The sequence below is a fragment of the Nerophis ophidion genome, linkage group LG01, assembly GCF_033978795.1.
Source record: "Nerophis ophidion isolate RoL-2023_Sa linkage group LG01, RoL_Noph_v1.0, whole genome shotgun sequence".
Lineage (NCBI taxonomy): Eukaryota > Metazoa > Chordata > Actinopteri > Syngnathiformes > Syngnathidae > Nerophis > Nerophis ophidion.
Window position 1 is genome coordinate 32362394 of NC_084611.1, and position 27000 is coordinate 32389393.

General features: G+C 37.6%; 2 protein-coding genes and 1 long non-coding RNA gene across 7 annotated transcripts in view; 1 reads left to right on the forward strand and 2 right to left on the reverse strand.

Moving 5' to 3' along the window:
* Nucleotide 1: 1 nt before the first annotated feature.
* elac1 (elaC ribonuclease Z 1) lies at nucleotides 2-5902 on the reverse strand. The gene is made up of 5 exons (XM_061900942.1): nucleotides 5621-5902; nucleotides 3620-3826; nucleotides 3404-3462; nucleotides 3113-3323; nucleotides 2-1117 (listed from the first exon to the last, which is right to left on the reverse strand). The coding sequence occupies exons 1-5, from the start codon at nucleotides 5775-5777 to the stop codon at nucleotides 627-629; spliced, it is 1125 nt and encodes a 374-aa protein (XP_061756926.1). The 5' UTR covers nucleotides 5778-5902; the 3' UTR covers nucleotides 2-626.
* A 2728-nt stretch (nucleotides 5903-8630) lies between these two features.
* On the forward strand, nucleotides 8631-24907 carry LOC133553117 (uncharacterized). 4 transcript variants are annotated; one of them, XR_009806850.1, is made up of 6 exons: nucleotides 8631-11890; nucleotides 19166-19273; nucleotides 22290-22393; nucleotides 22553-22634; nucleotides 24550-24658; nucleotides 24751-24907. It is a non-coding gene; the product is annotated as an uncharacterized LOC133553117 (long non-coding RNA). The 4 variants fall into 4 exon arrangements; XR_009806849.1 differs by lacking the exon at nucleotides 19166-19273 and having other exon boundaries at nucleotides 8636-11890; nucleotides 24550-24687; XR_009806847.1 differs by lacking the exon at nucleotides 19166-19273 and having other exon boundaries at nucleotides 8640-11890.
* The window catches only part of me2 (malic enzyme 2, NAD(+)-dependent, mitochondrial), a 33875-nt gene continuing 17208 nt past the window's right edge, over nucleotides 10334-27000 (reverse strand). For both annotated transcript variants that reach the window (XM_061900961.1, XM_061900953.1), the window contains 13 exons: nucleotides 22477-22610; nucleotides 22254-22403; nucleotides 17074-17149; nucleotides 16818-16979; nucleotides 16535-16748; nucleotides 15128-15225; nucleotides 14940-15053; nucleotides 14676-14787; nucleotides 13337-13479; nucleotides 13145-13247; nucleotides 13004-13074; nucleotides 11736-11834; nucleotides 10334-11673 (listed from right to left, as the gene is read on the reverse strand). In XM_061900961.1, coding sequence (XP_061756945.1) covers nucleotides 11512-11673; nucleotides 11736-11834; nucleotides 13004-13074; nucleotides 13145-13247; nucleotides 13337-13479; nucleotides 14676-14787; nucleotides 14940-15053; nucleotides 15128-15225; nucleotides 16535-16748; nucleotides 16818-16979; nucleotides 17074-17149; nucleotides 22254-22403; nucleotides 22477-22607 — 1635 coding nt within the window. In that variant the 5' untranslated portion in view covers nucleotides 22608-22610 and the 3' untranslated portion in view covers nucleotides 10334-11511. The remainder of the gene's footprint in view (nucleotides 11674-11735; nucleotides 11835-13003; nucleotides 13075-13144; nucleotides 13248-13336; nucleotides 13480-14675; nucleotides 14788-14939; nucleotides 15054-15127; nucleotides 15226-16534; nucleotides 16749-16817; nucleotides 16980-17073; nucleotides 17150-22253; nucleotides 22404-22476; nucleotides 22611-27000) is intronic.

Consider the following 27000-nt stretch of genomic DNA (forward strand, 5'->3'; position numbering starts at 1 on the left):
GTTTTTGGTTTTTTTCCTTTTATTCTCCTTTTGTTGAAACATTTTGTATTTTCTGTTCTTTATTACCTTGTGTACAGATCCAGAAATAAAAGCTCTGGAAAAATAAGCAGAAATCTTTGATTTCAGGGTAGTGAAGTGAATTGTATTTATATAGCGCTTTTCTCTAGTGACTCAAAGCACTTTTACATAGTGAAACCCAATATCTAAGTTACATTTAAACCAGCGTGGGTGGCACTGCGAGCAGGTGGGGAAAAGTGGCCTTGCCCAAGGACACAACGGCAAAGACTAGGATGGCGAAACCAGGAATCGAACCTGGAACTCTCAAGTTGCTGGCACGGCCACTCTACCAACAGGAGCCATACCGCCTCTAGGGTAAAACTATACATGAAATATCCATCCTTTTCAATGTTTGGGTTACTATCAGCAACAGGCTTGTGTTTAAAACTATTAAAAAGTATTTTCTTAGGGACCATAATTGGAGAATGCAAGCATTGATGTCATCTCTCACATGCTAACTGAGAGCGCTATCATCTGAGCCTCCCATAACAGGCTGATTGATAACTTATTTTCTTTACATTCAGCTTTGTAGAAAATAAAGGGATAATAAAATATGACAGTTGAAACTATTAAGGTGACTTAGGTCTGTGCAGAGGAATGGAGATGGTGAGAAAGTCCTCAGCCAGGATGACGTCCACGCCATCATCAAGTAGGACTTGCTCAGCCTGACGTTGGAGCTCAGTGACATCATCATCGGTATCGTCTTCGCTGCGCTGCAGTGAGCTGGGTTTGTACCTCTGACTAAAATGATACAACACCAACTTTTTGGCGCAGCAGTCCCGCGCCAACTCCGCCGCCATCTGAGGTGTGCTGTGTCCGTGCTCCACCGCCTTGTCCCTGTGCTCGTCCCCCAGCGTGGCCTCGTGGACCAGGAGGTCGGCCCCCTGGCAGACCCTCACGGGCGCCTCACCCAACACCGAGCTGCAGTCCCCCAGAATGCACACTTTCCTTCCAGGGATGCTTTCTTCTAGAACCTCGCTGGGCAAAAGCAAACGTCCACTCTCAAGAGTCACCGGTTGACCCGCTTTAAGACGCCCGTAGACCGGACCTGGTTTCACACCTGGGGACCACGAACACATTTGTAAGACTTCTGAGTTTAATAGCTGCATAAACATTATAAAACATTTGATTTATACGTAGTTACCCAACTTAAAAGCGTAATTGGTTCTATGGCAGAGCTCTTAACTCAAAACACTTGTATCTTAAATCAACATCGTCTTCACACTCACTTTCTTCCTTCCCATAAAATAATGTCCATCTCCGGCTACAAGACCAGATCCCATATTTATACATCAAATTATTTAAAGAACGGAAATAAAAGAAAAAACCTCTATACTACATAATTTTTTATTTTAATTATTATTAATGATTTGTATTTTATTTTTTCTCTTGAATAAGGTTTTAAAAAAATGTTTTTTTAAATAGTTTAATAATTAGGAATTAAACAATCAATATTAGTACTGATTTATGAGTATTTTAATTATTTTTTCCCCTTGAATTCCCAATTTGTACTTTGCACAGGTACTATATGTACGTGAAAACACACAAAAAAACAATGATAGTTAAAAATGTCAAAAAAAGGGGAAAAAACAGCATATTACAAAAAAACCTACTACTTTTTATTTAAAAAAATCTTAAGACTTACAATTTTCAAAAAACCTACTACTTGTTATTTTAAAAAATCTTAAGCCTTACAATTTTCAAAACTATTTTTTTGGCTTGTTTATTCCCCTAATTATAAAAAAAAATTGTTAACACAATAAAATAAAACCTTCAAACTACAGCAAATATTTTATTTTAATATTAAATATATGATTTGTATTTTATTGTTGTTCTTTGAAATAAGGTTTTATTTTTTTATTTTTTAATAGTTTGATGATTGGGAATTCAAAATAGTCAATATGCGTACTGATTTCTGAATATTTTAATTAATTTTTATATTTTTCCCTTGAATTCCCAATTTGTACTTTGTACGTGAAAACACACGCAAAAAAACAATGATAATTAAAAATGGCAAAAAAAAAAAAAAAAAAGGGAAAAAAACAGCATACTATAAAGAAACCTACTACTTTTGATTTTAAAAAATCTTAAGACTCACAATTTTCTAAAATATTTTTTGGGCTTGCTTATTCCCCTACTTGTAAAAAAAGGTTAACACAATAAAATAAAACCTTCATACTACAGCAAATATTTATTTTAATATTTATATCAATCAATCAATCAATGTTTACTTATATAGCCCTAAATCACTAGTGTCTCAAAGGGCTGCACAAACCACCACGACATCCTCGGTAGGCCCACATAAGGGCAAGGAAAACTCACACCCAGTGGGACGTCGGTGACAATGATGACTATGAGAACCTTTATATATGATTTGTATTTTATTTTTGTTCTCTGAAAAAAGGGTTTTTTGTTTTTTTAATAGTTTGATGATTGGGGATTCAAAAGTCAATATTAGTACTGATTTCTGATATTTTAATTAATTTTTATATCTTTCCCTTGAATTCCCAATGTGTACTTTGCACAGGTACTATACGTATGTGAAAACACACACCAAAAAATTAAAATTAAAATTAAAAATGGCAAAAATAGTGGAAAAAAAGCATTACAAAAAAAATATTTAAAAAAATCTTAAGACTCACAATTTTCAAAAATATTTTTTGGGCTTGTTATTCCCCTAATTATATAAAAAAAATGTTAACAATAAAATAAAACCTTCATACTACAGCAAATATTGTATTTTAATATTTATATATGTATAAAAAACACAGCATTACAAAAAAAACCTAGAACATCTTATTTAAAATATCTCAAGACTCACAATTTTCAAACGTTTTTTTTTTTTTTGGCTTGTTTTTTCTCCTTTAAATGTAATATGTGTTGTATTCCTATAAACAAAAATAATACCACGGACTATTCATTTTTTCTCAAGTGAAAATTAAATTTTAAGTGTTTTTTTTCTTCCACATCGGCAGACTTTTGTTTACTGCGGTTTTTCGCCACACCCCCTGTTATTTATTCAAACAAAAATTAAAAATGTAAATGGCGGACCTACCGAGTTCTTTCAGCAGTTCTGTTTTCAGCCTCCCGGGTCGATGGCGCTCCTGAACACAGAACCCAAAAGAGGGAACGCGATGGAACAACCTGAAGGCTTTCACAATGAACTTGTCGTCTTCAAACAGGAAGTAGCAGTCAGAGGAGACGTCCAGACAGATGTTGGCGCCGAGTTGCTCCTGAGAGAGCGCCGCACCGCACTCTCTCGTCACCTGGAGACACAAAAACACACGTCTTGTAACGAAGCCATTGTCTGAAGTTTACAAGAATACAAGTCAAAAAGAAGACAAACCTCAACACTCAGCTGACCTTCTTCTGGACTTTGGTCCTGTGTGGGCTCCAGTTCATGGACTGCATACAAATGTAAGAAAAAGGCGTTTTATTTATTAGTCCAGGGGTCGTGGCAAAAGTACTGATTTCAAATGTAAAGGCTTCAATAACATTAGTTTGGTGTGGATAAACAAACATAAATAAAAGGTGATACGTCGTTGAGATAGGTTGTCCTCACCAGCGTAGGGGAAGATCAGCTGCGAGCCCGTGAGTCCAAGCGCCACCCGGAGAAAATGGCGCAGGCCGCGGGGCCCGTAGATGTCCACACACTTGGGGCTGTGCTGGGGGTCGGAGGGCAGGTTGAGGCTGATGGTGCAGAGGAGACCAGGCAGGCCAAAAAGGTGATCTCCATGCAGGTGGGAGATGAAAACCTTGCTGATTCGACCTGAGACACAATGTTAAGGGGATTGTTGTCTACAGTGACGTCACATGGTTCCTTTTTGAGTCTCGATAAAATAAAGTTGCATGCCTGACCTGTTTTTTGTGCCTTTGAAAAAAAGACTTATAACTTTACTTTAAAACGCTTCTACCTCCAACAACAAAAAAGCTGTGAAAACTATGATGCTGTGCTCCAAATTTGGATTATTTTACGGAACTTGTGTGAGCCTGTGGCTTTACACTTTGTTTCATATATATATATATATATATATATATATATATCTCCTGATGATTGAGGGAACCCCTCATGAAACAGTTCTGTAGAGATGAAGTAGTCTTGTGATTTTTCCCACACCTATATATATATATATATATATATATATATATATATATATATATATATATATATCCATCCATCCATTTCTACCGCTTATTCCCTTTGGGGTCGCTGGTGCCTATCTCAGCTACAATTGGGCGGAAGGCGGCGTACACCATGGACAAGTCGCAACCTCATCGCAGGGCCACCACAGATAGACAGACAACATTCACACCCAGGACTACTCAGGCCCTTCGTATTGATAGGTTGTATTTTATTTTAGTTGCTTTATTGAGTTTACAACCCCCTGGCGCTGTTTTGTAGTGTTTCTGTACTTGTTTTGTTTATCATTACTTCTTTGATTGTATGTTAATGTTGCATATTATGAATAAAGGTTTCTAAAAAAAAAAAAATATATATATATATATATGCACACACACACATATATAAACACACATATATATATATATAGACACATACACACACATATATATATACAGTACATATATATAAATACACAAATACACATATATATATATATATATATATATATACACATGTATATATAATATACAAATATATATGTATACATTAAATATATGTGTATATATGCGCATACATGTGTATATACATACACACACACATATATATATATGTATATGTGTGTGTATATATTTATATATACATATATATATATATATATATATATATATATATATATGTCTGTGTGTGTATATATGTGTATACATGTGTATATATATATATATAAATATATGTGTGTCTATATATATGTGTATACATATATATATATACATGTATATATGCAGAGGACAAATTTCACCACACCTAGTGTGTGTGTGACAATCATTGGTACTTTGATATGTGTATATATATATATATATATGTATATATATATATATATATATATATATATATATATATATATATATATATATATGTATATATATGTATATATATATATATATATACATATATGTATATATATATATATATATATATACACACACAAAAATAAAGTGGCTGGTATGTTGCAATATTTAAACTCCCCACTAGGTGGACCCTTTAACTGTTTACAAACAGTGATGACGTTGGTGCAAATGCGCGTGCATTTTCAACCCGGAAGTATGGCGGAGTCTAATTTATAAAAAATTACAAGAGGATTATCAACAATTCTTAATGAATGTTTACAACTACGTCACCATAAAAAAAGAGGACATGTCACCTGTCTTCTATAATTTTACAGGTAATCCACGACTATTTTGTTACATTTGTTGTCATTTCCCATTCTGTAACTATAGTGTCGTGTCAGTACAGTAAAAGTACTCAACATCCGGGCACTTGATCACGTGTCCAATGTAAGGAATAAGTCTATTTTTTATTGCTTAACTGGACAAGCGTTAAAGTTTTTTTTTTAATAACTATTAAGTTAATTAAACATTTTTTAAAGGTATTAGGTCCACTGACCGGCTCGCAGCTGGCTTTTCATCAGCTGAGTCTGCGTCCCTTCCCCGCAGTCGAAGAGCCAACAGTCGCCCTCGTTCCGCAGGACCAGAGCCGAGGCTCCGCGGTGGGGAGACGGGTAGGCCGAGCCCGTTCCCAGGAAAGTGAGGTCCATGGTCATGTCTGCTGCCTCTCACACTCTGGACAAGTGTTGTAAACTGTCAACAGCATTACTAGCCTAATGGCCCGGTCACGTATGCTCATGCTAACACTCGTCGCGCTATGATGACGATGTGCAATTTGCGATGGTGGTGCGTTCAAAACCATAACTAGCAGAGTGATGGTCAAAACCAGGGGTGTCCAAACTTTTCCCACTGAGGGCCGCACACAGAAGAATTAAAGCATGTGGGGGCCAATTTGATATTTTTTATTTTCAAACCATAACAAAATATATGGATTCTGTTTAGTTTTTTTTTACCTTTAGGGCTTCCATAAAGGGTCTAAATCATTAAAATGTTAAAAACAAGTCAAATTATCATTATTTTTTTTAATTCAACGCTTACAGTAAATCTCTAGTGCAGGGGTCACCAATGCGGTGCCCGCGGGCACCAGGTAGCCCGTAAGGACCAGATGAGTCGCCCGCTGGCCTGTTCTAAAAATAGCTCAAATAGCAGCACTTACCAGTGAGCTGCCTCTTATTTTAAAATTGTATTTATTTACTAGCAAGCTGGTCTCGCTTGCTCGACATTTTTAATTCTAAGAGAGACAAAACTCAAATTGTCAGAAAGACAATTTTAGAGAAAAAATACAAACTTAAAAAAATATTTTATGATTTTTAAACACATATACCTTTTTACCTTTCAAATTCCTTCCTCTTCTTTCCTGACAATTTAAATCAATGTTCAAGTAATTAAAAAAAAATATTATTGTAAAGAATAAGGGCTTCACGGTGGCAGAGGGGTTAGTGCGTCTGCCTCACAATACGAAGGTCCTGCAGTCCTGGGTTCAAATCCAGGCTCGGGATCTTTCTGTGTGGAGTTTGCATGTTCTCCCCGTGAATGCGTGGGTTCCCTCCGGGTACTCCGGCTTCCTCCCACTTCCAAAGACATGCACCTGGGGATAGGTTGATTGGCAACACTAAATTGGCCCTAGTGTGTGAATGTGAGTGTGAATGTTGTCTGTCTATCTGTGTTGGCCCTGCGATGAGGTGGCGACTTGTCCAGGGTGTACCCCGCCTTCCGCCCGATTGTAGCTGAGATAGGCGCCAGCGCCCCCCGCGACCCCGAAAGGGAATAAGCGGTAGAAAATGGATGGATGGATGGATAATTGAATTCTTCATTTTAGCTTCTGTTTTTTCGACGAAGAATACTTGTGAAATATTTCTTCAAACTTATTATAATTAAAATTCAAAAAATTACTCTGGCAAATCTAGAAAATCTGTAGAATCAAATTTAAATCTTATTTCAAAGTCTTTTGAATTTCTTTTCAAATGTTTTGGAAAATCTAGAAGAAATAATGATTTGTCTTTGTTAGAAATATAGCTTGGTCCAATTTGTTACATATTAATTTTAACCTATTTAAAACATGTCATCAAAATTTTTAAATTAATCTTAATCAGGAAAAATTACTAATAATGTTCCATAAATTATTTTATTTTTTTCAAAAAGATTCGAATTAGCTTGTTTTTCCATTCATTTTTTTCGGTTGAATTTTGAATTTTAAAGAGTCGAAATTGAAGATAAACAATGTTTCAAAATTGTATTTTCATTTTTTTTTCGTTTTTCTCCTCTTTGGGTTTTTTTCATCATTTATTCTCAACAAAAAACCTTCTGTAAAAGGAAAATGTACGACGGAATGACAGACAGAAATACCAATTTTTTAATGTATATATATATATATATATATATATATATATATATTAAAGGTAAATCGAGCAAATTGGCTATTTCTGGCAGTTTATTTAAGTGTGTATCAAACTGGTAGCCCTTCACATTTATCAGTACCCAAGAAGTAGCTCTTGGTTTCAAAAAGGTTGGTGACCCCTGATCTAGAGATTTAAAACTTGAAAAATAATAAAAATAATACTGAATAATGACACATTTTAAATATTTTTTTGACCAAAGTCCTATGGGACTGAGTGGAGGCCTAAATGTATATTGTTTATACATATAATGTATTGTTTTTTTTAAATAAAAAAAATTTATCCAAATGGCCCCCGCTTGCTTAGATTTTTTCAGTGTGCAGCCCTCAGTGGAAAAAGTTTGGACTCCCCTGCTTTTTAGGGTTTTGATTGATTGATTGATACTTTTATTAGTAGATTGCACAGTTCAGTACATATTCCGTACAATTGACCACTAAATGGTAACACCCGAATAAGTTTTTCAACTTGTTTAAGTCGGGGTTCCACGTTATTCAATTTATGGTGGGTGTTAAGTTGATTAATTTTAAATGGTGATGCTTATTTACAAATACATTGCAATGATTGTTCATTCCTTGTTGTACATTGGAGAAGGGGCGATGCAGTGGATGTCCCCTATGGGCATCCGTAGTTGTTTAGGTATGTTTGGCGCATGCGCAGTTGGTTCAGTAAAGTCTACACTGTGAAGTGGACAGCCGTGTGTGTGTGTCACGGATTTCTACAAAAACCGTCTAAATCTATGACATCATCCCACTCCAACTAAAATACTCTCTCAGAATGAAATAATACAAAAATACTAAGTCGCAGGTTACAGACAAAAACCAACACATACCGAAATGTATACTGAAACAGCATACAGGAAAAACAAGGCATCGTGGTGGGTTTAAGACAGTAGGAAATCACATTACCAGAACTATTATACATTCATATTCTCTACTGCTCGCTAGTAGTGTTGTAACGACACCAATTATTTGGTACCGGTACTAAAATTATTTTGGTACTTTTCTTAATAACAGGACCACAAAAAAAAATTGCATTATTGGCTATATCCATCCAATTTCTTCCACTTATCCGAGGTCGGGTCGCGGGGGCAGCAGCCTAAGCAAAGAAGCCCAGACTTCCCTCTCCCCAGCCAATTTGTCCAGCTCCTCCCGGGGGATCCTGAGGAATTCCCAGGCCAGCCAAACGTATCCTGGGTCTTCCCCGTGGCCTCCTACCGGTCGGACATACCCCAAACACCTCCCTAGGGAGGCGTTGGGTGACATCCTGACCAGATGCCCGAACCACCTCATCTGGCTCCTCTCAAATGGGATGAGCAGCGGCTTTACTCTGAGCTCCTCCCGGATGGCAGAGCTTCTGACCCTATCTTTAAGGGAGAGCCCCACCACCCAGCGGAGGAAGCCCATTGTGGCCGCTTGTACCCATGATCTTGTCCTTTCGGTCATAAACCAAAGCTCATGACCATAGGTGAGGATGGGAGCGTAGATCGACAGGTAAATCGAGAGCTTTGCCTTCCGGCTCAGCTACTTAACCACAACGCACCGATCCGTCTGTCAATGTCACGATCCACCCGTCCCCCACTCGTCAGCAAGACACCTAGGTACTTGAAATCCTCCACTTGGGGCAAGATCTCCTCCCCAACTTGGAGATAGCACTCCACCCTTTCCCGGGCGAGAATTGTAACACAAAATCTTAGGGTACATTAAACATGTTTCTTGTTGCAGTTAAGTCCTTAAATATAATAGTTAACATACAAGACAACTTGTCTTTTAGTAGTAAGCAAACAAACAAAGGCTCCTAATTAGTCATCTGACATATGCTGTAAAATATTATATAATTTATCATTCTATTTTTTTGTCAACATTATTAAGGACAAGTGGTAGAAAATTATTAATCTGTTTGTTCATTTATTGTTAATATCTGGACTGGTATGTTTCAGAGAGATGATTCATTAGTATTGCGATACTATACTAGTACCGGTATACCGTACAACCCTACTCCCTAGTGTTACCTTATCTAAGTTATTGTGTAGAAATGTTGGGAAACAACTACAAAAGTACACTTCATTCATTAACGGTGTTAATAAAAAGATCAGTTATAATAATACATCATGTTGGATATAGAGAACATACAAACCCTTTATTTATTGAATTGAAAATACTGAAATCGCACAACATAGTGCATTTGCAAACAGCTAAAATTATGCACAAAGCAAACTACAATCTGTTACCCAAGAATGTACAACAATTCTTCTTTAAAAAAGAGGAAATATGTAATCCTAGAGAAATATGTAATTTAAAACATTTAAAACACTTAAGACCTTCAGTATATTTTAGTATGTGGAATTAAATTATATAATGGATGAAAAAAAACTCAAACAAAGTACTAATATGATTCACTTCAAGAAACTCTTCAAACTTAAAGTGTTTACAAAGTACAAAGAAGAAGAACCATTATAACCATTCTGAATTTATTTCCTCCATTCATTCATTTTCTAGATAATCTAATTTATCTCACCATATGAAATATAACTTACTTCACAAATTATTATTTATTTATTTTAATGCTATTAGTTATGGAGTATATTGTGAATACATTGATAACAGGAAGTGAACAAACGTTTTAGCAACAGCTATGTAAAAGAAAAGGGGTAGGATTAAATAAATTCTGCTTCTTCCTACTCCTTTTCAAACATGTTGAATAGAGAAACTGGAAATTGGGATGGATCATGTTGTATGCATGCATGTTCCAAATAAACACAAACTCAACTCAACTCAATACTGTCAAAATAATGTTGTTATTGATTGGAGAAAGAAGAGTAATTTTTATTTTTTTTTATTAATCTCCACTATGTATTTTAAGCAGCATAAACATTCTGTTCTTGCAGACAGAGTATAAGGCCATTTTGCTTTTGACATTTTTTGACACCAAAATATAACCCAGTAAGACGCAGTAACTACTTCATGGAGTTTCTCTTCAAATAAACATACAGCATTCAACAATGGGACAGTATGCTGAATAAAACATTTGACAAAGACAATCAGACAAGTGCTGTCAAATGTTATGCAGTCACTTAGCAACTGTCTTAAGATTAAATCAATGTGAGACATTTATATTTGTTTGAAAATGAACGATAAATGATTAAAACACGTAAAATTCATGTCAAACTACAATAGGTTGTGAGGTTAGTTTGTTTGATTTCCAGTGTGTGATGTCAACAATGCTTTTTATGGTACATGTCTTAACACTTACTGTATGGTACATTTGAAAAATAGACCTAAAAACACCTCATACTTTGCTCTTTTCACTTTTATAAAAATTACTATGCGTTGTAAAAATATCAACAATACATGAAAATATTGTTACAATGGCATTTTAGGTGGTGACAAATTATTGTGTGGCTACAAACTAGAAGAAACTAACTGATTCAAAGCTTTTTCCAGTAAAAACCTAGTTATAAAAAAAATACTTTAAAAAAATATATTTATATATTATGGGACAATTTGTTGTATTCTTGACAGCCCGATAAGTAACTTCTGGTTAAATACATAACATAACATAACATAACAAACACAACAAAAAAATACCATAATAATATCAAGTTTCAAAGTGTCAGGGAGGAAGGTGCAGCAGCTTTTAAACCTGTGAAGCTAAGTGGGAGATCCATACCACCATGGGGCTACATTACAAAAATCCACAGTGAACAACAAACACTATTACAGCTGCCACAAATCCAATGATGAAACAAAAATGGCTGGAGTGGATATTGATTCAGATGCTGTATGAAGTATGCCCGTCTCTTAAAAAAGTGTTACTTCTACTGTTCGGAGTGTTTTTAGATGGTTAGTCCGTTTGCAAAGCTTTTGGTGCTCAAACAATACTTTAACACTGTTTTTTCCACCACTAGGGGGTACAGTGCATGCATGTTTCACATACAAACTTTAAATCATGATTCCAACTAAGGGACAGTAAATTAAACGAGGAGGGGTGTACTTTGCTAGTTAGTTTTGGGGCTAAAGCTGACCCCAGGCCAGTCGTAGGTGTCGGGCAGGAAGGAGTCATAGTTGGTGTTCCACACGGTCGCGTGCACAAAGGCGTTCTTGTCTAAGGGCTCTGGGTAGCGGAACGCCATGCCTTTAGCGTACACAAACTCCACCACCTGAAGTCAAAGCAGTTAGTTAACAAGTTATAGGGAGTTTAAGTATGATCTGTTTTTCTTGCCTTGACAGCCATCTGGAGTGAAACCTCTCTGATGTTGGAGAGCGGCGGGTATAGTCGGCCTTCCTCCAGCTCTTCAGCAGTCAGCTGCTCTGCCAGCGTCTACCGGATGAGCAGCGAGATCATTTGCGTGAACCACTATACCAGCAGGACTCAAAGTGAGAGTGACTAACACTGATGTGCAGTATGTCACATTGTTATTAAACCAGACCAGGCTTGGACTGAAGACTTAATGTTACAATCACTTGTTTTACTGTTACGTGAAGAAAGACGTAACAATCCAACCCGAATGTTATGACAATCGTAATATTGCAAGTAAAAAGTTGTATTCTTATGAGGAAAATAGGTTGTAATATTACAAGATAAAGTTGTACTTTTGAGGAAAAAAAAGTCATAATATTAAGAGACATTAGTAATGTCTGTTACACAACATTAACAAGAAAAAAGACAATATGATATGAAAATAATAAAATAATATTAAAGGACAAAAACCCTAAAGGTTAATGTTCCAGAAATAAAGTGAAACTGTTAGGAACAATAAGTCATTATGTAATGAGAAACTGGGCATAAAGTTAGGAGAACAATTTTTTTTTTTTAAATTGTAGTCTTAAGTGAATAAAGTAGTAATAGAACAACAAAAAAATATTTAAAACATAATTCCAAGACTGAAGTAGTAATGTTATGAAACAAGACATCATAATAATAATAATAATAATAATAATAACAAGTCATACTGTTATGACGAAAAATACATAGTAACCATAAAAAAGATAGAATGTTAGGAGAATTAATTAATATTATTAAGAAAAAAAACTGAAAGTCACAGTTACCAACCTAAATATATAATATTTGTTGGGAATAAAAAAAAAAATAACAATCATTTAAAACAACATCCAATTACAAGAGGAAAGCTTTTTTTTTCAAGCGTCAGGATTAATATTGTTTAACGGAAATCTCTGTTGGCCCTGCGATGAGGTGGCGACTTGTCCAGGGTGTACACCGCCTTCCGCCTGATTGTAACTGAGATAGGCACCAGAGCCCCCCGCGACCCCAAAGGGAATAAGCAGTAAAAAATGGATGGATGGATGGATGGAAAAATTATGACAATAAAAAAAATAACATACAAAAAATTAATATATATTTGTCTTGAACATCTAACGAGTTTTCTCATTTTTAATTGCTGGACCTTTTTTTTTTTTTAAATGTTCCAAAACATGATATCAAATTAAAAAAAGCCTAACTGTTGTCCAAAGAGACAAATATATTATTACCTTAGCAGCTTCCAGGAACACAGTGTCACTGATGTGTCGTACTCCACTCAGGATCACGGCCAGAGCCACACCTGTCACACGCACACACATCAACAACACCTTCTTCATGGCGATCTTTAAACATACTTTGAAGTTGCTCACCTGGGAAGATGTAAGCGTTGTTTCCTTGTCCGGGAGTGATGACTCTTCCGTCCCTCAGAGTCACTGGACCAAATGGACTACCACTGGCGAAAAGACATCTTCCCTGTGTGCGATGGGAGCGGCAAAAAACAGGAAGAAGAAATGTAAGAAGTCCATACGTTAGATTTCAAACTAGAAAAACAGGCTGTGTACATCAGTGAGGGTGTAGGCGTCCTCTGCTGTACACTCTGCTTTGGTAGTGGGGTTACTCAAGGCAAAGATGATTGGTCGCTCGTTTAGGACTCCCATAGCCTTGATGACATCATGGCTGAACAGTCGGCCGGCTCCTGCAACACCTGCAGTCACAGACATGAACCTTAATTACAGCGAGCAAAACAAACCACAGTGGAATACACTTCAGTCGGTTTATTTCGACAAACTGTCCCTATCATCATCAACTCCTGGTCAACCATGTTTTTTTTTTGGAGTAAATGTTGAAGTCACATAAAATAAGAGACCAAATGAGATAATCTAAAATCATTCTGTCAACATATAGAATTGCAGTAAGTCTAGTACCCTACACATAGTGAACTCCTGTTCAGTGCACACCAAGTTTAAAAAAAAAAAAGCACTGTGCTGTAATTCCTTCTTTATTACTGTTAATTCATTTTGGGCCTGACTATGGTAAATTAATTTCTGCAAAGTAGGAACTATTAATTATGAATTTAATATTTTCATGGCTAAAGCATAAATAAAGAGTTTTACAACATTCTAGATACAGGTTTTAACATTATGAGAGCCTTCTAGACATAAAGATAACACCCACATAGTAAACTTTACACACCATCAGTCGGGCAGAAGGCGGTGTACACCCTGGACAAGTCACCACCTCATCACAAGGCCAACACAGATAGACAGACAACATTCACACTCACATTCACACACTAGGGCCAATTTGGTGTTGCCAAACAACCTATCCCCAGGTGCATGTCTTATGAGGTGGGAGGAAGCCGGAGTACATGCAAACTCCACATAGAAAGATCCCGAGCCCGGGGTTGAATTTAGGAACCTTTACACACCTTTAAGTTAATATAGTAATGCTACCTGAGGTTGAGCCAATCATTGGTCACGATATTGAACACCGCGCTGATTGGTTTGGCCACTACTACTGAAGTATTGATATTTTTAGTTCCATTTAGCCTTTTTCTAGCTTAAAAATTTGGAATTTCAGCCAGAATTCCAAAGACTGTGTTTAAAACAATCTGCGAAAGATTGAAGCTGCAAACTTTGTATCTCAATGTTGGGAGGGACAACTGTGGTATTAACCTGGATTATTTACCCATTACATTATTTTTAGATTGTTAGCCACCGAAATAGGTAGGTAAAAAAATGTTTTATGTTTTCCCATTTTTCCCAATGTCTTTAGCAAAAGTAAATGTGGAAGCAATGGAGGGATTCGTTTTGCGTTATGTAGACAACCGCTTATGTCAACATTAGTCCAAGGGATGTCGACACATATGGGTTCCACAGTTGAACTAAAGTCCTGGCTTACCTATGATAACTGTAGGTTTGATGGTGTTGACAGCATCCAGGTAGCTGTGAACGTCACCTGGACTGTCGTGAATGAATGCTTCCTGGTTCGTGTCCATTGCCTGCGTTCTACCCTGAAGACATAAGCAATAACTCATAGCTACAAAATCAATAATAATAAATGTATTGTCGAGTAGGATAACTTCATTTAGCCAGTCTGGAAGAAGCGACACAGACATGCCAGTCTATTCATTCTTATAATCTAGTTTGTGCTGCGCTCACTGACCTTTACTAGTAAACCATCTTTGTCAAACATCCAGATCTTCTCCCTGGCCTCTGCCTGTGACATTCCCGCCTCCATCATGGCCATCACGATCAGGTTTGCAATGCCAAGAGCAGCCTGTGGACAGGACGGGAAGTAAAAGATGCTTGAATCTTTATTGGAGACAAAAAGAAGAAGAACAAGCAGAATACCTCTCCGGCTCCAAGGAAAAGCACCCGGTGCTCCGTGATGCCCTTCCCTGTCGCTCTCTGAGCTGCTAGCAGACCAGCGAGGGCTACAGCTGCAGTGCCTGTAACCAAGAAAATAAAGAAAATTCATCACAGAGCCATTTAGCTAAACCCCAACGTAATTGCGTGTATTCCGACACGTGACTTTTTCACGGAAGTGAAAAACGGTGGTAGTTAACCAAGCCAAGATGGCTGTTGTGCAGCAGGCAGCGCACATTATTAGAGTACGCAAGAGGCTTTGATCTTCCTGCAAAAAGAAGATACGAGCAAATGAACCATAGAATGGAATTGATCCTTATCCTTTATCAAAAAAAGATTTGTCGAGTGACATCAACGATTATTTGTCGGTCGTGTTACCAGACATATCGAATTATCTTGTGCACCAGAAGCCATTCTACTATACAAATCACCAATTAAAGTGATTTCAATCAATTTCAATGGAACACGGTGACTTGAGTTAAAAGCTCCGTCACAGAAACAAATAAACACGTAAATCTACTGTAGTTTATGCATATAAGGCCTGATTAACTAAAGGTCTACGTGTGCTATAACCCGTGCAAACCTCATAGCACTCACAAAGCTGACATACTAAACGTGTGCAAAGTGGATCGCGTCTGTTATAGTTGCTAAAGTACATAGTGAGTTGATTAAAACACATTCAACTGATGCGTTTGTGTCCTTTAATATTTTTTATGATGTTTTGTAACCACATAGAAAATACATTTAATTTATTTACTCACTTATTTAAGTATGATTTTTTTGCATCTTGAGTGGAGTAAGTGCAGCCTCTCACCAATGAGCCCACCTTCACCCGTAAAAAATAAATAAAAAGTGGTTTCATTGTAGATGCACTGCTTTTATACTGCCCATAAAAGTAATACATGTCTTCTGCATGTTTGAAAACATAGCAAAACTGTGGCGTTTTCCTATGATACATATGATAACATGGTGATGCGCCGTATAGTACACACAAGATCCTCATTTAAAGAAGGTGTTTTTCAGCACTTTAACAATTGGACACGCAGTCTAAGTAAATCGTACGCAACTCAGTAATAGTACACAATATTTTATAGATTGCACACACTGCTTACCGGCTGGTGTTTGGATGTTAGTAAATCAGGCCCATAGTACTCCTTTCCCCCATTTTTGTCATAAAATTCCACTGTGAACGACATCTTTACAGATGCCATTTTTCTCTGCACGATGTAAAGATGCTACTGCGACATATACGCAATCAAGGTGTGTACAACAGTCCTTTAGAGGTGACGCATATGCCAATTCTTTGAGAAGTCGCATCCATTAGAGCGGATGCCAAATTTGAATAAACTATTATGCTTGGATTCTACTAATATTGAGCATAAATGATTGAACCTTGAATATCGTCGTTAAAGGTGCAGTATTTTTCCCTGTACTTCCTCAGGAAGCGGAATGCGTTGTGGTTCCCAAAGTCCTCGAACTGTATCAAGGTGTCTTGCCCGTATTTGTCCACCACGGCCTCCATGAACTCATCAATGAGGTCGTCATAGGCCTGAGAGCGGTCTCTCCGCTGGTACAAGCCCATATAAAGCGGATCTTTAAGGAGAGTCTGAATAAGCGAGAACAGACGTGTCAGAAATTATGGAACTTTACGTCATTTTTCTCCACATCGTCCCACCTCGTTGTTCGTGCCAACATCAATCACTACAGGCAGACACTTTTCAGGCCGGATGCCGGCACAGGCTGTGTACAGGCAGAGTTTTCCAACAGGGATTCCCATGCCATACACTCCCAGATCACCAAGGCCTAGAATACGCTCCCCATCAGTCACGACTACTGCCTACATTAAGACAGAAACATTTATTGACTTAAGTTATGGAATACCTGACCAGCAGACAACAGCATCCACACGAGATTTTGGGGCACATACTCACAGCCACATTGGTCTCTGGCCAGTTGTCCAGAATGGAGCGGATGTGTCCTTTATCCAAAATGGAGATGAACAAACCTCTGGTGAGAGAAACAACTATATAGCCAACCCCTTGTTGTTGTTTTCAAAAGCCTAAGTATAGCACGCAGTATCTCACATTTCTGCAAACATTTTATCACAATATTCTTCTGAAGTGACAAGTAACCTTGGATATACCTTAGAGCATCAGCTTACAATTTTGTCAAATGATATGAAATCATGTGTTAAACACAAAGACAAGTATTGAAAACACAAACCTTAGGCTCAGGGCAGGCTGACTACAAAAATAAGTACCGTATTTTTCGGACTATAAGTCTCAGTTTTTTTCACAGTTTGGCCGGGGGTGCGACTTATACTCAGGAGCAACTTATGTGTGAAATTATTAACACATTACCGTAAAATATCAAATATTTAGCTCATTCATGTAAGAGACTAGAGGTATAAGATTTCATCGGATTTAGCGATTAGGAGTGACAGATTGTTTGATAAACGTATAGCATGTTCTATATGTTATAGTTATTTGAATGACTCTTAACATTTCTTACGTTAACATACCAGGCACGTTCTAAGTTGGTTATTTATGCATCATATAACGTACACTCATTCAGCCTGTTTGTTCACTATTTTTTATAAAACTGCCTTTCAAATGTCTATTCTTGGTGTTGGGTTTTATCAAATAATTTCCCCCCAAAAATGCGACTTATACTCCAGTGCGACTTATACATGTTTTTTTCTCTTCTTTATTATGCATTTTTGGCAGGTGCAACTTATACTCCGGCGCGACTTATACTCGGAAAAATACGGTACTAGCCAAAATATACTGCATAAGAAGGGACGAAAAATAAATGCACATGCAACTATGTTGTGCTAAAATAAACGGATTTAAAAATATTAAATCATTCTTAACTAACCTGAAATTTCAAATAAAGCTTCACCACTTTAGTTATAGTTTTTGCGCTTAAAACACTTCTCGATGACTTTAGCAATAGACTTCTTCTGTTTGCTTGATACTGTCAGTACTGCCATGAGTGGTGGAAAAGTGTATTTAAACTGAAAAACAATATTTTTGGCAGCCCTCTGAGTGGTGCTCGCGGTCCAGCAATGTCGTGTATAAAGACAATATGGCCAACTAGACTTCAGGCGATCTCATCAATGATTGGTCAATAAGCACTTATATGACCACAGGGTGCCATCACTGCTACTAACTTTGAGCTAACGGTATGTGTTTGCGGCGGTTCGTAGTTAGTTTTTTGATGTGTATAAATGGCCTGTTGTTCAGCGTGTGGCTGAATTGTGGAAAAGTTTTACATCGCTTTCCCCAACAACCCGAAAAGAAGACAAACAAGTATGGGGAGGGAAGGTTCGCCATCAACACTGAAAAGCCACAGATTACAGCATCTTGTGCGAGGTAAACACGAGAAAAAATGTCGCTCTTTTGTTCAAGACAGAACACAAAGAGGCTAACACAAATAACAAAATAAATTAATACATTAAAGAGATGGTTTGAATAAAACATACGACCTTCAAATCTCAGTAAAAGTAAAATAATGCAATTTGGCAACAGTAGAGAAAGTAAAGCACAAATACAAATACAAGGACATTGAAAGAGTAAACTAAACCAAATTTTGGGTGTAATAATACATAATAAATAGTGAACTGATAATCTCAGAGTGGCAAGAAATATGTCAATTATGCAAAATATGTTCTAGGCCAAAAATCTCTCCATACTCTCCACTGCTCACCAGTGTTCTCACCAGTGTTACCATATCTGTGTTATTATATCTAGGTACTGTATACAAACCCTGTTTCCATATGAGTTAAGAAATTGTGTTAGATGTAAATATAAACGGAATACAATGGTTTGCAAATCATTTTCAACCCATATTCAGTTTAATGCACTACAAAGACAACATATTTGATGTTCAAACTGATAAACATTTTTTTTGTGCAAATAATCATTAACTTTAAAGTTAAAGTTAAAGTACCAATGATTGTCACACACACACTAGGTGTGGCAAAATGTGTCCTCTGCATTTGACCCATCCCCTTGTTAACAGCCTGGGAGGTGAGGAGAGCAGTGGGGAGCAGCAGTGCCGCGCCCGGAAATCATTTGTGGTGATTTAACCCCCCATTCAAACCCTTGATGCTGAGTGCCAAGCAGGAAGGTAATGGGTTCCATTTTTATAGTCTTTGGTATGACACCGATCTCAGGGCGGAGACTCCAACCACTAGGCCAGTGGTTCTCAACTTTTTTTCAGTAACGTACCCCCTGTGAACATTTTTTTAATTCAAGTACCCCCTAATCAGAGCAAAGCATTTTTGGTTGAAAAAAAGAGATAAAGAAGTAAAATAAAGCACTATGTCATCAGTTTCTGATTTATTAAATTGTATAACAGTGCAAAATATTGCTCATTTGTAGTGGTCTTGAACTATTTGGAAAAAAGATATAAAAATAACTAAAAACTTGTTTTAAAATAAACAAGTGATTCCATTATAAATAAAGATTTCTACACATAGAAGTAATCATCAACTTAAAGTGCCCTCTTTGGGGATTGTAGTAGAGATCCATCTGGATTCATGAACTTAATTTTAAACATTTCTTCACAAAAAAAAAAATCTTTAACATCAATATTTATGGAACATGTCCACAGACAATCTAGCTGTCAACACTGAATATTGCATTGTTGCATTTCTTTTCACTGTTTATGAAGTTACATTCATATTTTGTTGAAGTATTATTCAATAAATATATTTATAAAGGATTTTTGAATTGTTGCTATTTTTTAGAATATTTAAAAAAAATCTCACGTACCCCTTGACATACCTTCAAGTACCCCCAGGGGTACGCATACCCCCATTTGAGAACCACTGCACTAGGCCACTGAGTAGGCCTAGTGGTTGAATTTAGAATTTGATGCCAGGAACACGTGACAAAGAAGTTGGGAAAGGTGGCATTAAACACTGATAAAGTTGAGGAATGCTCATCAAACACTTACTTAGAACATCCCACAGGTGTGCAGACTAATTGGGAACAGGTGGGTGTCATGATTGGGTATAAAAACAGCTTCCCAAAAAATGCTCAGTCTTTCACAAGAAAGGATGGGGCGAGGTACACCCCTTTGTCCACAACTGCGTGAGCAAATAGTGAAGGAGTTAAAGAACAACGTTTCTCAAAGTGCAATTGCAAGAAATTTAGGGATTTCAACATATACGGTCCATAATATAATCAAAAGGTTCAGAGAATATGGAGAAATCACTCCACGTAAGCGGCATGGCCGGAAACCAACATTGAATGACCATGACCTTCGATCCCTCAGATGGCACTGTATCAAAAACCGACATTAATCTCTAAAGGATATCACCACATGGGCTCAGGAACACTTCAGAAAACCACTGTCACTAAATACAGTTCGTCGCTACATGTGTAAGTGCAAGTTAAAACTCTACTATGCAAAGCGAAAGCCATTTATCAACAACATCCAGAAACGTTGTCGGCGTCACTGAGCCCGGGATCATCTAAGATGAACTGATGCAAAGTGGAAAAGTGTTCTGTGGTCTGACGAGTCCACATTTCAAATTGTGTTTGGAAATATTCAACATCGTATCATCCGGACCAAAGGGGAAGCGAACCATCCAGACTGTAATCGACGCAAAGTTCAAAAGCCAGCATCTGTGATGGTATGGGGGTGCATTAGTACCCAAGGCATGGGTAATTTACACATCTGTGAAGGCCCCATTAATGCTGAAAGGTACATACAGGTTTTGGAACAACATATGCTGCCATTTAGGCACCGTCTTTTTCATGGACGCCCCTGCTTATTTCAGCAAGACAATGCCAAGCCACATTCAGCATGTGTTGCAACAGCGTGGCTTCGTAAAAAAAGAGTGCGGGTACTTTCCTTGCCCGCCTGCAGTCCAGACCTGTCTCGCATCGAAAATGTGTGGCGCATTATGAAGCGTAAAATACGACAGCGGAGACTCCGCACTGAAGCTCGACATAAAACAAGAATGGGAAAGAATTCCACTTTCCAAGGTTCAACAATTAGTTTACTCAGTTCCCAAACGTTTATTGAGTGTTGTTGAAAGAAAAGGCGATGTAACACAATAGTGAACATGCCCCATCCCAACTACTTTGGCACGTGTTGCATCCATGAAATTGTAAGTTAATTATTATTTACAAAAATAAAAAATAAAGTTTATAAGTTTGAACATCAAATATCTTGTCTTTGTAGTGCATTCAGTTGAATATGGGTTGAAACGGATTTGAAAAATATTGTATTCTGTTTTTATTTACCTCTAACACAATTTCCCAACTCATATGGAAACGAGGTTTGTACATACAGTGATTAAAAATACATTGGAGGCAGCCACCACAGATGACACACTTTCCACTAAAGTCACAATTTCTCTGTGATTTGTGGTCCAAAGCTATTGAAGATTTTGACAAAATAAGGATAATACGTAATTTTTTTGGTCGTTCTGTGTATATTTTTACAATTATTGCGCCATTGGGTGCGTGTGTGCCTGATGGTCACAAAACAGAGCAGGAATGTAGCAGCAAAACTATACTTTCACAAAATAAAAGCATGCTTAATTGTAAGTTTATAAGCTGGAGTATGTTTAAAATTATATATGCCGTATTATTTTTGTTAATTTCGTCAGAAAAACTAACATCAAAACGACAGTAATTGCATTCATCCGAGAATAGCTGTAGAGATTCTTTGGTAGCAGTAATTGGGCCTGTTGTTTGGTTGCCCATACTCTATACACGACTCTGAGCAATGGGTCCAGGGTCTATGGCTTAGAAACCGTGCTTTAGAGCTTTAGAGTAGTTTGCCGGCGGGCGGCATAGCTCGGTTGGTAGAGTGGCCGTGCCAGCAACTTGAGAGTTGCAGGTTCGATTCCCGCTTGTGCCATCCTAGTTATTGCCATTGTGTCCTTGGGCAAGACACTTTACCCACCTGCTCCCAGTGCCACCCACACTGGTTTAAATGTAACTTAGATATTGGGTGTCACTATGTAAAGCGCTTTCAGTCACTTGAGAAAAGCGCTATATAAATATAATTCACTTCACTTCACTTACAATCCACTGTGAATAAGTCAACACAGCCCTTATTGTCTAAATAGCTATGAGAGCTTGCTTACTTAGGCCGTCTGAAGATGTGTCCATACTGTGTGCAGGCCAGGCCCACAGTGGGAGTGTAGACAATCGGCATCAGCTCCTCGATGTCCCCCATCAAGACTCTGTAGAAGAGCCTCTCGTTTCTTTCCTGGATGCCCATCAGGTAGATGTACCTGTAAAGTGAAATTTGGGAGAAAACTCGTGGTATACAAAATATTTTTTTTCAATGCTTGACACAACATGTACTTTTCAAGGGGATCTGTCATTTTCTTGAGGTTGTTCTGGAAGCGCATGGCTTGAAGGTCTTGTGTTTCTACTTTAGGGGGCAGCAGGCCGTGTATGCCCAACATTTGTCGCTCCTGTAAAGAAAAGGCCATTCCCTGGGAAAACATAAAGAGACAATAGTAAGTAGGTCAGTGGAATCCATCGAAAACAGCATTGACAGGAAAGTTGAATAGTGTACACATTTATGAAATGTTGATTGATTGATTGAAATTTGATTGATTGATTGAAACTTTTATTAGTAGATTGCACAGTTCAGTACATATTCCGTACAATTGACCACTAAATTTTAACACCTGAATAAGTTTTTGAACTTGTTTAAGTCGGAGTCCATGTTAATCAATTCATGGTGATACAAATACTCTATTCAAAGTCAATAGAATGTTTTTCATCTATTCACTTCTCAATTTAATAGATGCCGTGCCTCAGTTTCTTGAACAATGCCTGTTTAGTCCCTGTGTTTACCTTTACAAATGACTCATGCCACCAACATGTAGTGCAGTAAACACCTCAAAACACACTGTCCCCAGAGCGGACATGGCATCGGTAAAGCTGAACTTCACAGTAGAACTTGAAGAGGAAGTGCTATTGTATGCAGCTTAGCAGGTACCCTTTGGCACACACCTAAACCCTTTGGGCCAAAGCAAAAGCATGTTTTTAAAAGTCCCGAATTTTGAAAAACTGTTGTTCACCAACTGAGCACGCCTTGATCAGTAGGTGGAAGCTGTAGTCGGAGGGAAGAAAAATATTTGGAAAGAAAGACAATTTATTGTAACATTAGTATTATTTTATTTATTATTAAATAGTATAAATATATCTAATTATATATCCTGCATAGCATATGTTAAAATAAAGGCATCCTCCCCGATATATGCCTTACTCCTAAATGCTACTCTCTGCCGTTGAGTAGTTGAATGTGAATATTAGGATTCCGCAATATAGACAATAAGCATGAAAGAAATTTGGCCGACGGTAGAGCTATCAATACTATCACCATAATGTGATAATTAATGTTGACGACACATTGTAGCCGTTTGACAGCGACCAGCAAACAAAGGCATCCCCAACGCAATATGGCGTCCTCGCTAGCGGCTAACGTCCCTCCACTCTGCAAACACAATAAACTGTGTTTCTATCAAGTATTGTGTATCAGGACAAACCTGATACATAATACGCCACAGGAGAAAACAAAAAAGTATAGAGACCTTGAAGTAAAATAGGGATCGATACAAATATCGACAGTACCGATCCCAAAGATAGTATCAGTTACAGTAATGGTCGATACTACAGTAATTAGATAATCAATCCAATTGTAATTTGTGCTTTTGTTTAGTCATGGAAAAAGCGGTAGGAAATGGATGGATGGATGGATGTTTGTACTATTAACTTTATTATAAATATTGTATGTAATAAAAGTGATTAAGGAAGTAATTTAAATATTAATTGATGCTGTTACACTGCCATCCTGTGTTTATCTCAGATTACAATTGCGATTAAAAATGTAATAATTTGATGATCTTGAAAGATATAAATATGAGCATTGGTATGACAAATACTGCCCCTGTAACTACTTGGAATTCGATCAATACCCAAATTTGTAGTTTCACTTACTGTAAAGCACACAAACAACAGAATAACAAATGCTTATCATATTTAAACAGACATGTAAACAGAACCTTGTTACAACAGAAATGAACCACCAACTATGTACAATAAATTAACAATTAGATTAATAATAATTTTGAGTAAATAAAACAAGAGGAAATGTTATCGCATACATCAGCAGCTAAATTGGTAGTCTTTGTAACCCATTCTGAAATCGTTCTATTATATTTTAAATGTCAAATAATATATTGTGATATATAGTTATTGCAAGAGCCTGCAGGATAAATCGCAAAATATATTTTAGGCAATATCGCCCGTCCCTAGTGAATATGTTAAGGATATACTCTATTCTGTGTTATAGTTTTGTGTGATGAAATGTCTGGCACATTCCGGCAGATTGCCATTGAAACAACACCTCTTGACCCCTGTCAGGGAGAAGATGAGAGCTGAAAGAAGTGACCATGTGAAAGCAGTTTTGCAGCTGGTGAAAGAAATGAGGGAAGGAGGAGGGTGTCACCTGCAGGAAGCCAATAAAGACAAGGTCGGGGGTGTGCTGTATGGTCATATAAAGTAAGTCTCGCCCCACCCATTCATGAAGCACTAATCTATAAAATTTGAATCTCCTGTGTTTAGACAGTTTGAAGATACAAAGGGGGAGGCTCACCCTGCAAAATGCAAAGTCATGGTGAGGGAACACTTTCCATCGCTATCGTCACCTATAGGCCTGTCAAGAGATTTTTATCTAAATGAGTTTTTAACTGTTTGAATAAAGGATATTGATTAATATTGACTGGATTGACACACTTGTAACAGGCCACAAATGCCTACTTTGCGCCAGATTTGAGCATTATTGTGTTATTATTCACAGCACAGCAGTCAGTTGGTGGGGGGACGGTTTACGTGTAAGGTTGGTATGTTCTATTTATAGCACAACAACACTTCTGCTGAAATCTGAGTTTGGAAGAGTTGCTCCAGCTATGTAGCAAAGGTCAAGTGAAGCCCATTCAAGAAAATGTATCAAACATTTTTAAACCAGAGCAGTTGTTCTGCTGCAAGAAAGTGTTGTTATGTATGCAGGAGCTGGCTTTGCAGAGCATTGTATAGCTTCAGCGTCTGATTGATGTCTCTACTTGCAAGATTTGATTTGCTGCATCGAAAGAGAGTATCCACTTTCATAAACAGGAGTGGTATAATGACAGAAAGCATTTGGATCTTTTGTTTGAATTATTACTAGGGTTGCACAGACATAGACGACATACAGGTGCTGGTCATATTATTAGAACATCATGAAAAAGTTGATCTATTTAATTAATTCAATTTAGAAAGTCAAACTTGTAGAATGTATACATTCATTCCAAACAGACTGATACATTTCAAGTGTTTTTTGCCAAAAAGGAGATGATTATAGCTGACAACCAATGAAAACCCTAAATTCAACATCTCAGAAAATTAGAATATGGTGAAAAGGTCAGATATTGAAGACACCTGATGCTACACTCTAATTAGCTAACTAACTCAAAACACCTGGAAAAGCCTTTAAATGGTCTCTCGTTTTGATTCTGTATGACACACAATCATGGGGAAGACTGCTGACTTGACAACTGTCCAAAAGATGACCATTGATACTTTAAAGAAGGAGGGCAAGACACAAAAGGTCATTGCTAAAGAGGTTGGATGTTCCCAGAGCTCTGTGTCCAAGCACATTAATAGAGAGGCGAAGGGAAGACAAAGATGTGGTAGAAAAAGTGTACAAGCAAGAGGGATAACCGCGCCCTGGAGAGGATTGTCAAACAAAACCGATTCAAAAATGTGGGGGAGATCCACAAAGAGTGGACTGCAGCTGGAGTGAGTGCTTCAGGAACCACCACGCACCGACATTTGCAAGATATGGGCTTCAGCTGTCGCATTCCTTGTGTAAAGCCACTCTCGAATAAGAGACAACGTCAAAAGCGTCTCGCCTGGGCTCAAGACAAAAAGGACTGGACTGCTGCTGAGTGGTCCAAAGTTATGTTTTCAGATGAAAGTAAATGTTGTATCTCCTTTGGAAATCAAGGTCCCAGAGTCTGGAGGAAGACAGGAGAGGCACAGAATCCATGTTGCCTGAAGTCCAGTGTCAAATTTCCACAATGGTCTGGGGTGCCATTTCATCTGCTGGTGTTGGTCCACTGTGTTTCCTGAGGTCTAGGGTCAATGCAGCAGTCTACCAGGAAGTTTTGGAACACTTTATGCTGCCTGCCGCGGACCAATTTTATAGAGGTGAAGATTTCATTTTCCAACATGACTTGGCACCTGCACACAGTGCCAAATCTACCAGTACCTGGTTTAAGGACCATGGTATCCTAGTTCTTGATTGGCCTGCAAACTCACCTGACCTTAACCCCATAGAAAACCTATGGAGTATTGTGAAGCGGAAGATGCGAGATGCCAGACCCAACAATGCTGAAGAGCTGAAGGCCACTATTAAAGCAACCTGGGCTTTCATAACACCTGAGGAGTGCAACAGACTGGTCCACTCCACACCACGCCGTATTGCTGCAGCAATTCAGGCAAAAGGAGCTGCAACTAAGTATTGATTGGCGTACATGCTGAAACTTTCCATGTTCATAATTTTCAGTTGGCCCTCTTTGGGATGAACACACGCTCTCATATCATTTGACAAGGTTTTAGCATTAAATAACTAATCCAATGTTATTATTTGAGTGGGCCCCAGGCCCTTCTGTAGTGTAAAAGTTGGGCCCCGAGATCAAAAAAGTTAAGAACACCTTATAACAATTTGGACGATGATAAAGATTTTAATACTATCGTCAGATTGTGATGATGCATGTTGATGACCAATTCTAGGTATGTGCTGCAAATTTAACAGCGACAAGCAAACAGAGGCCT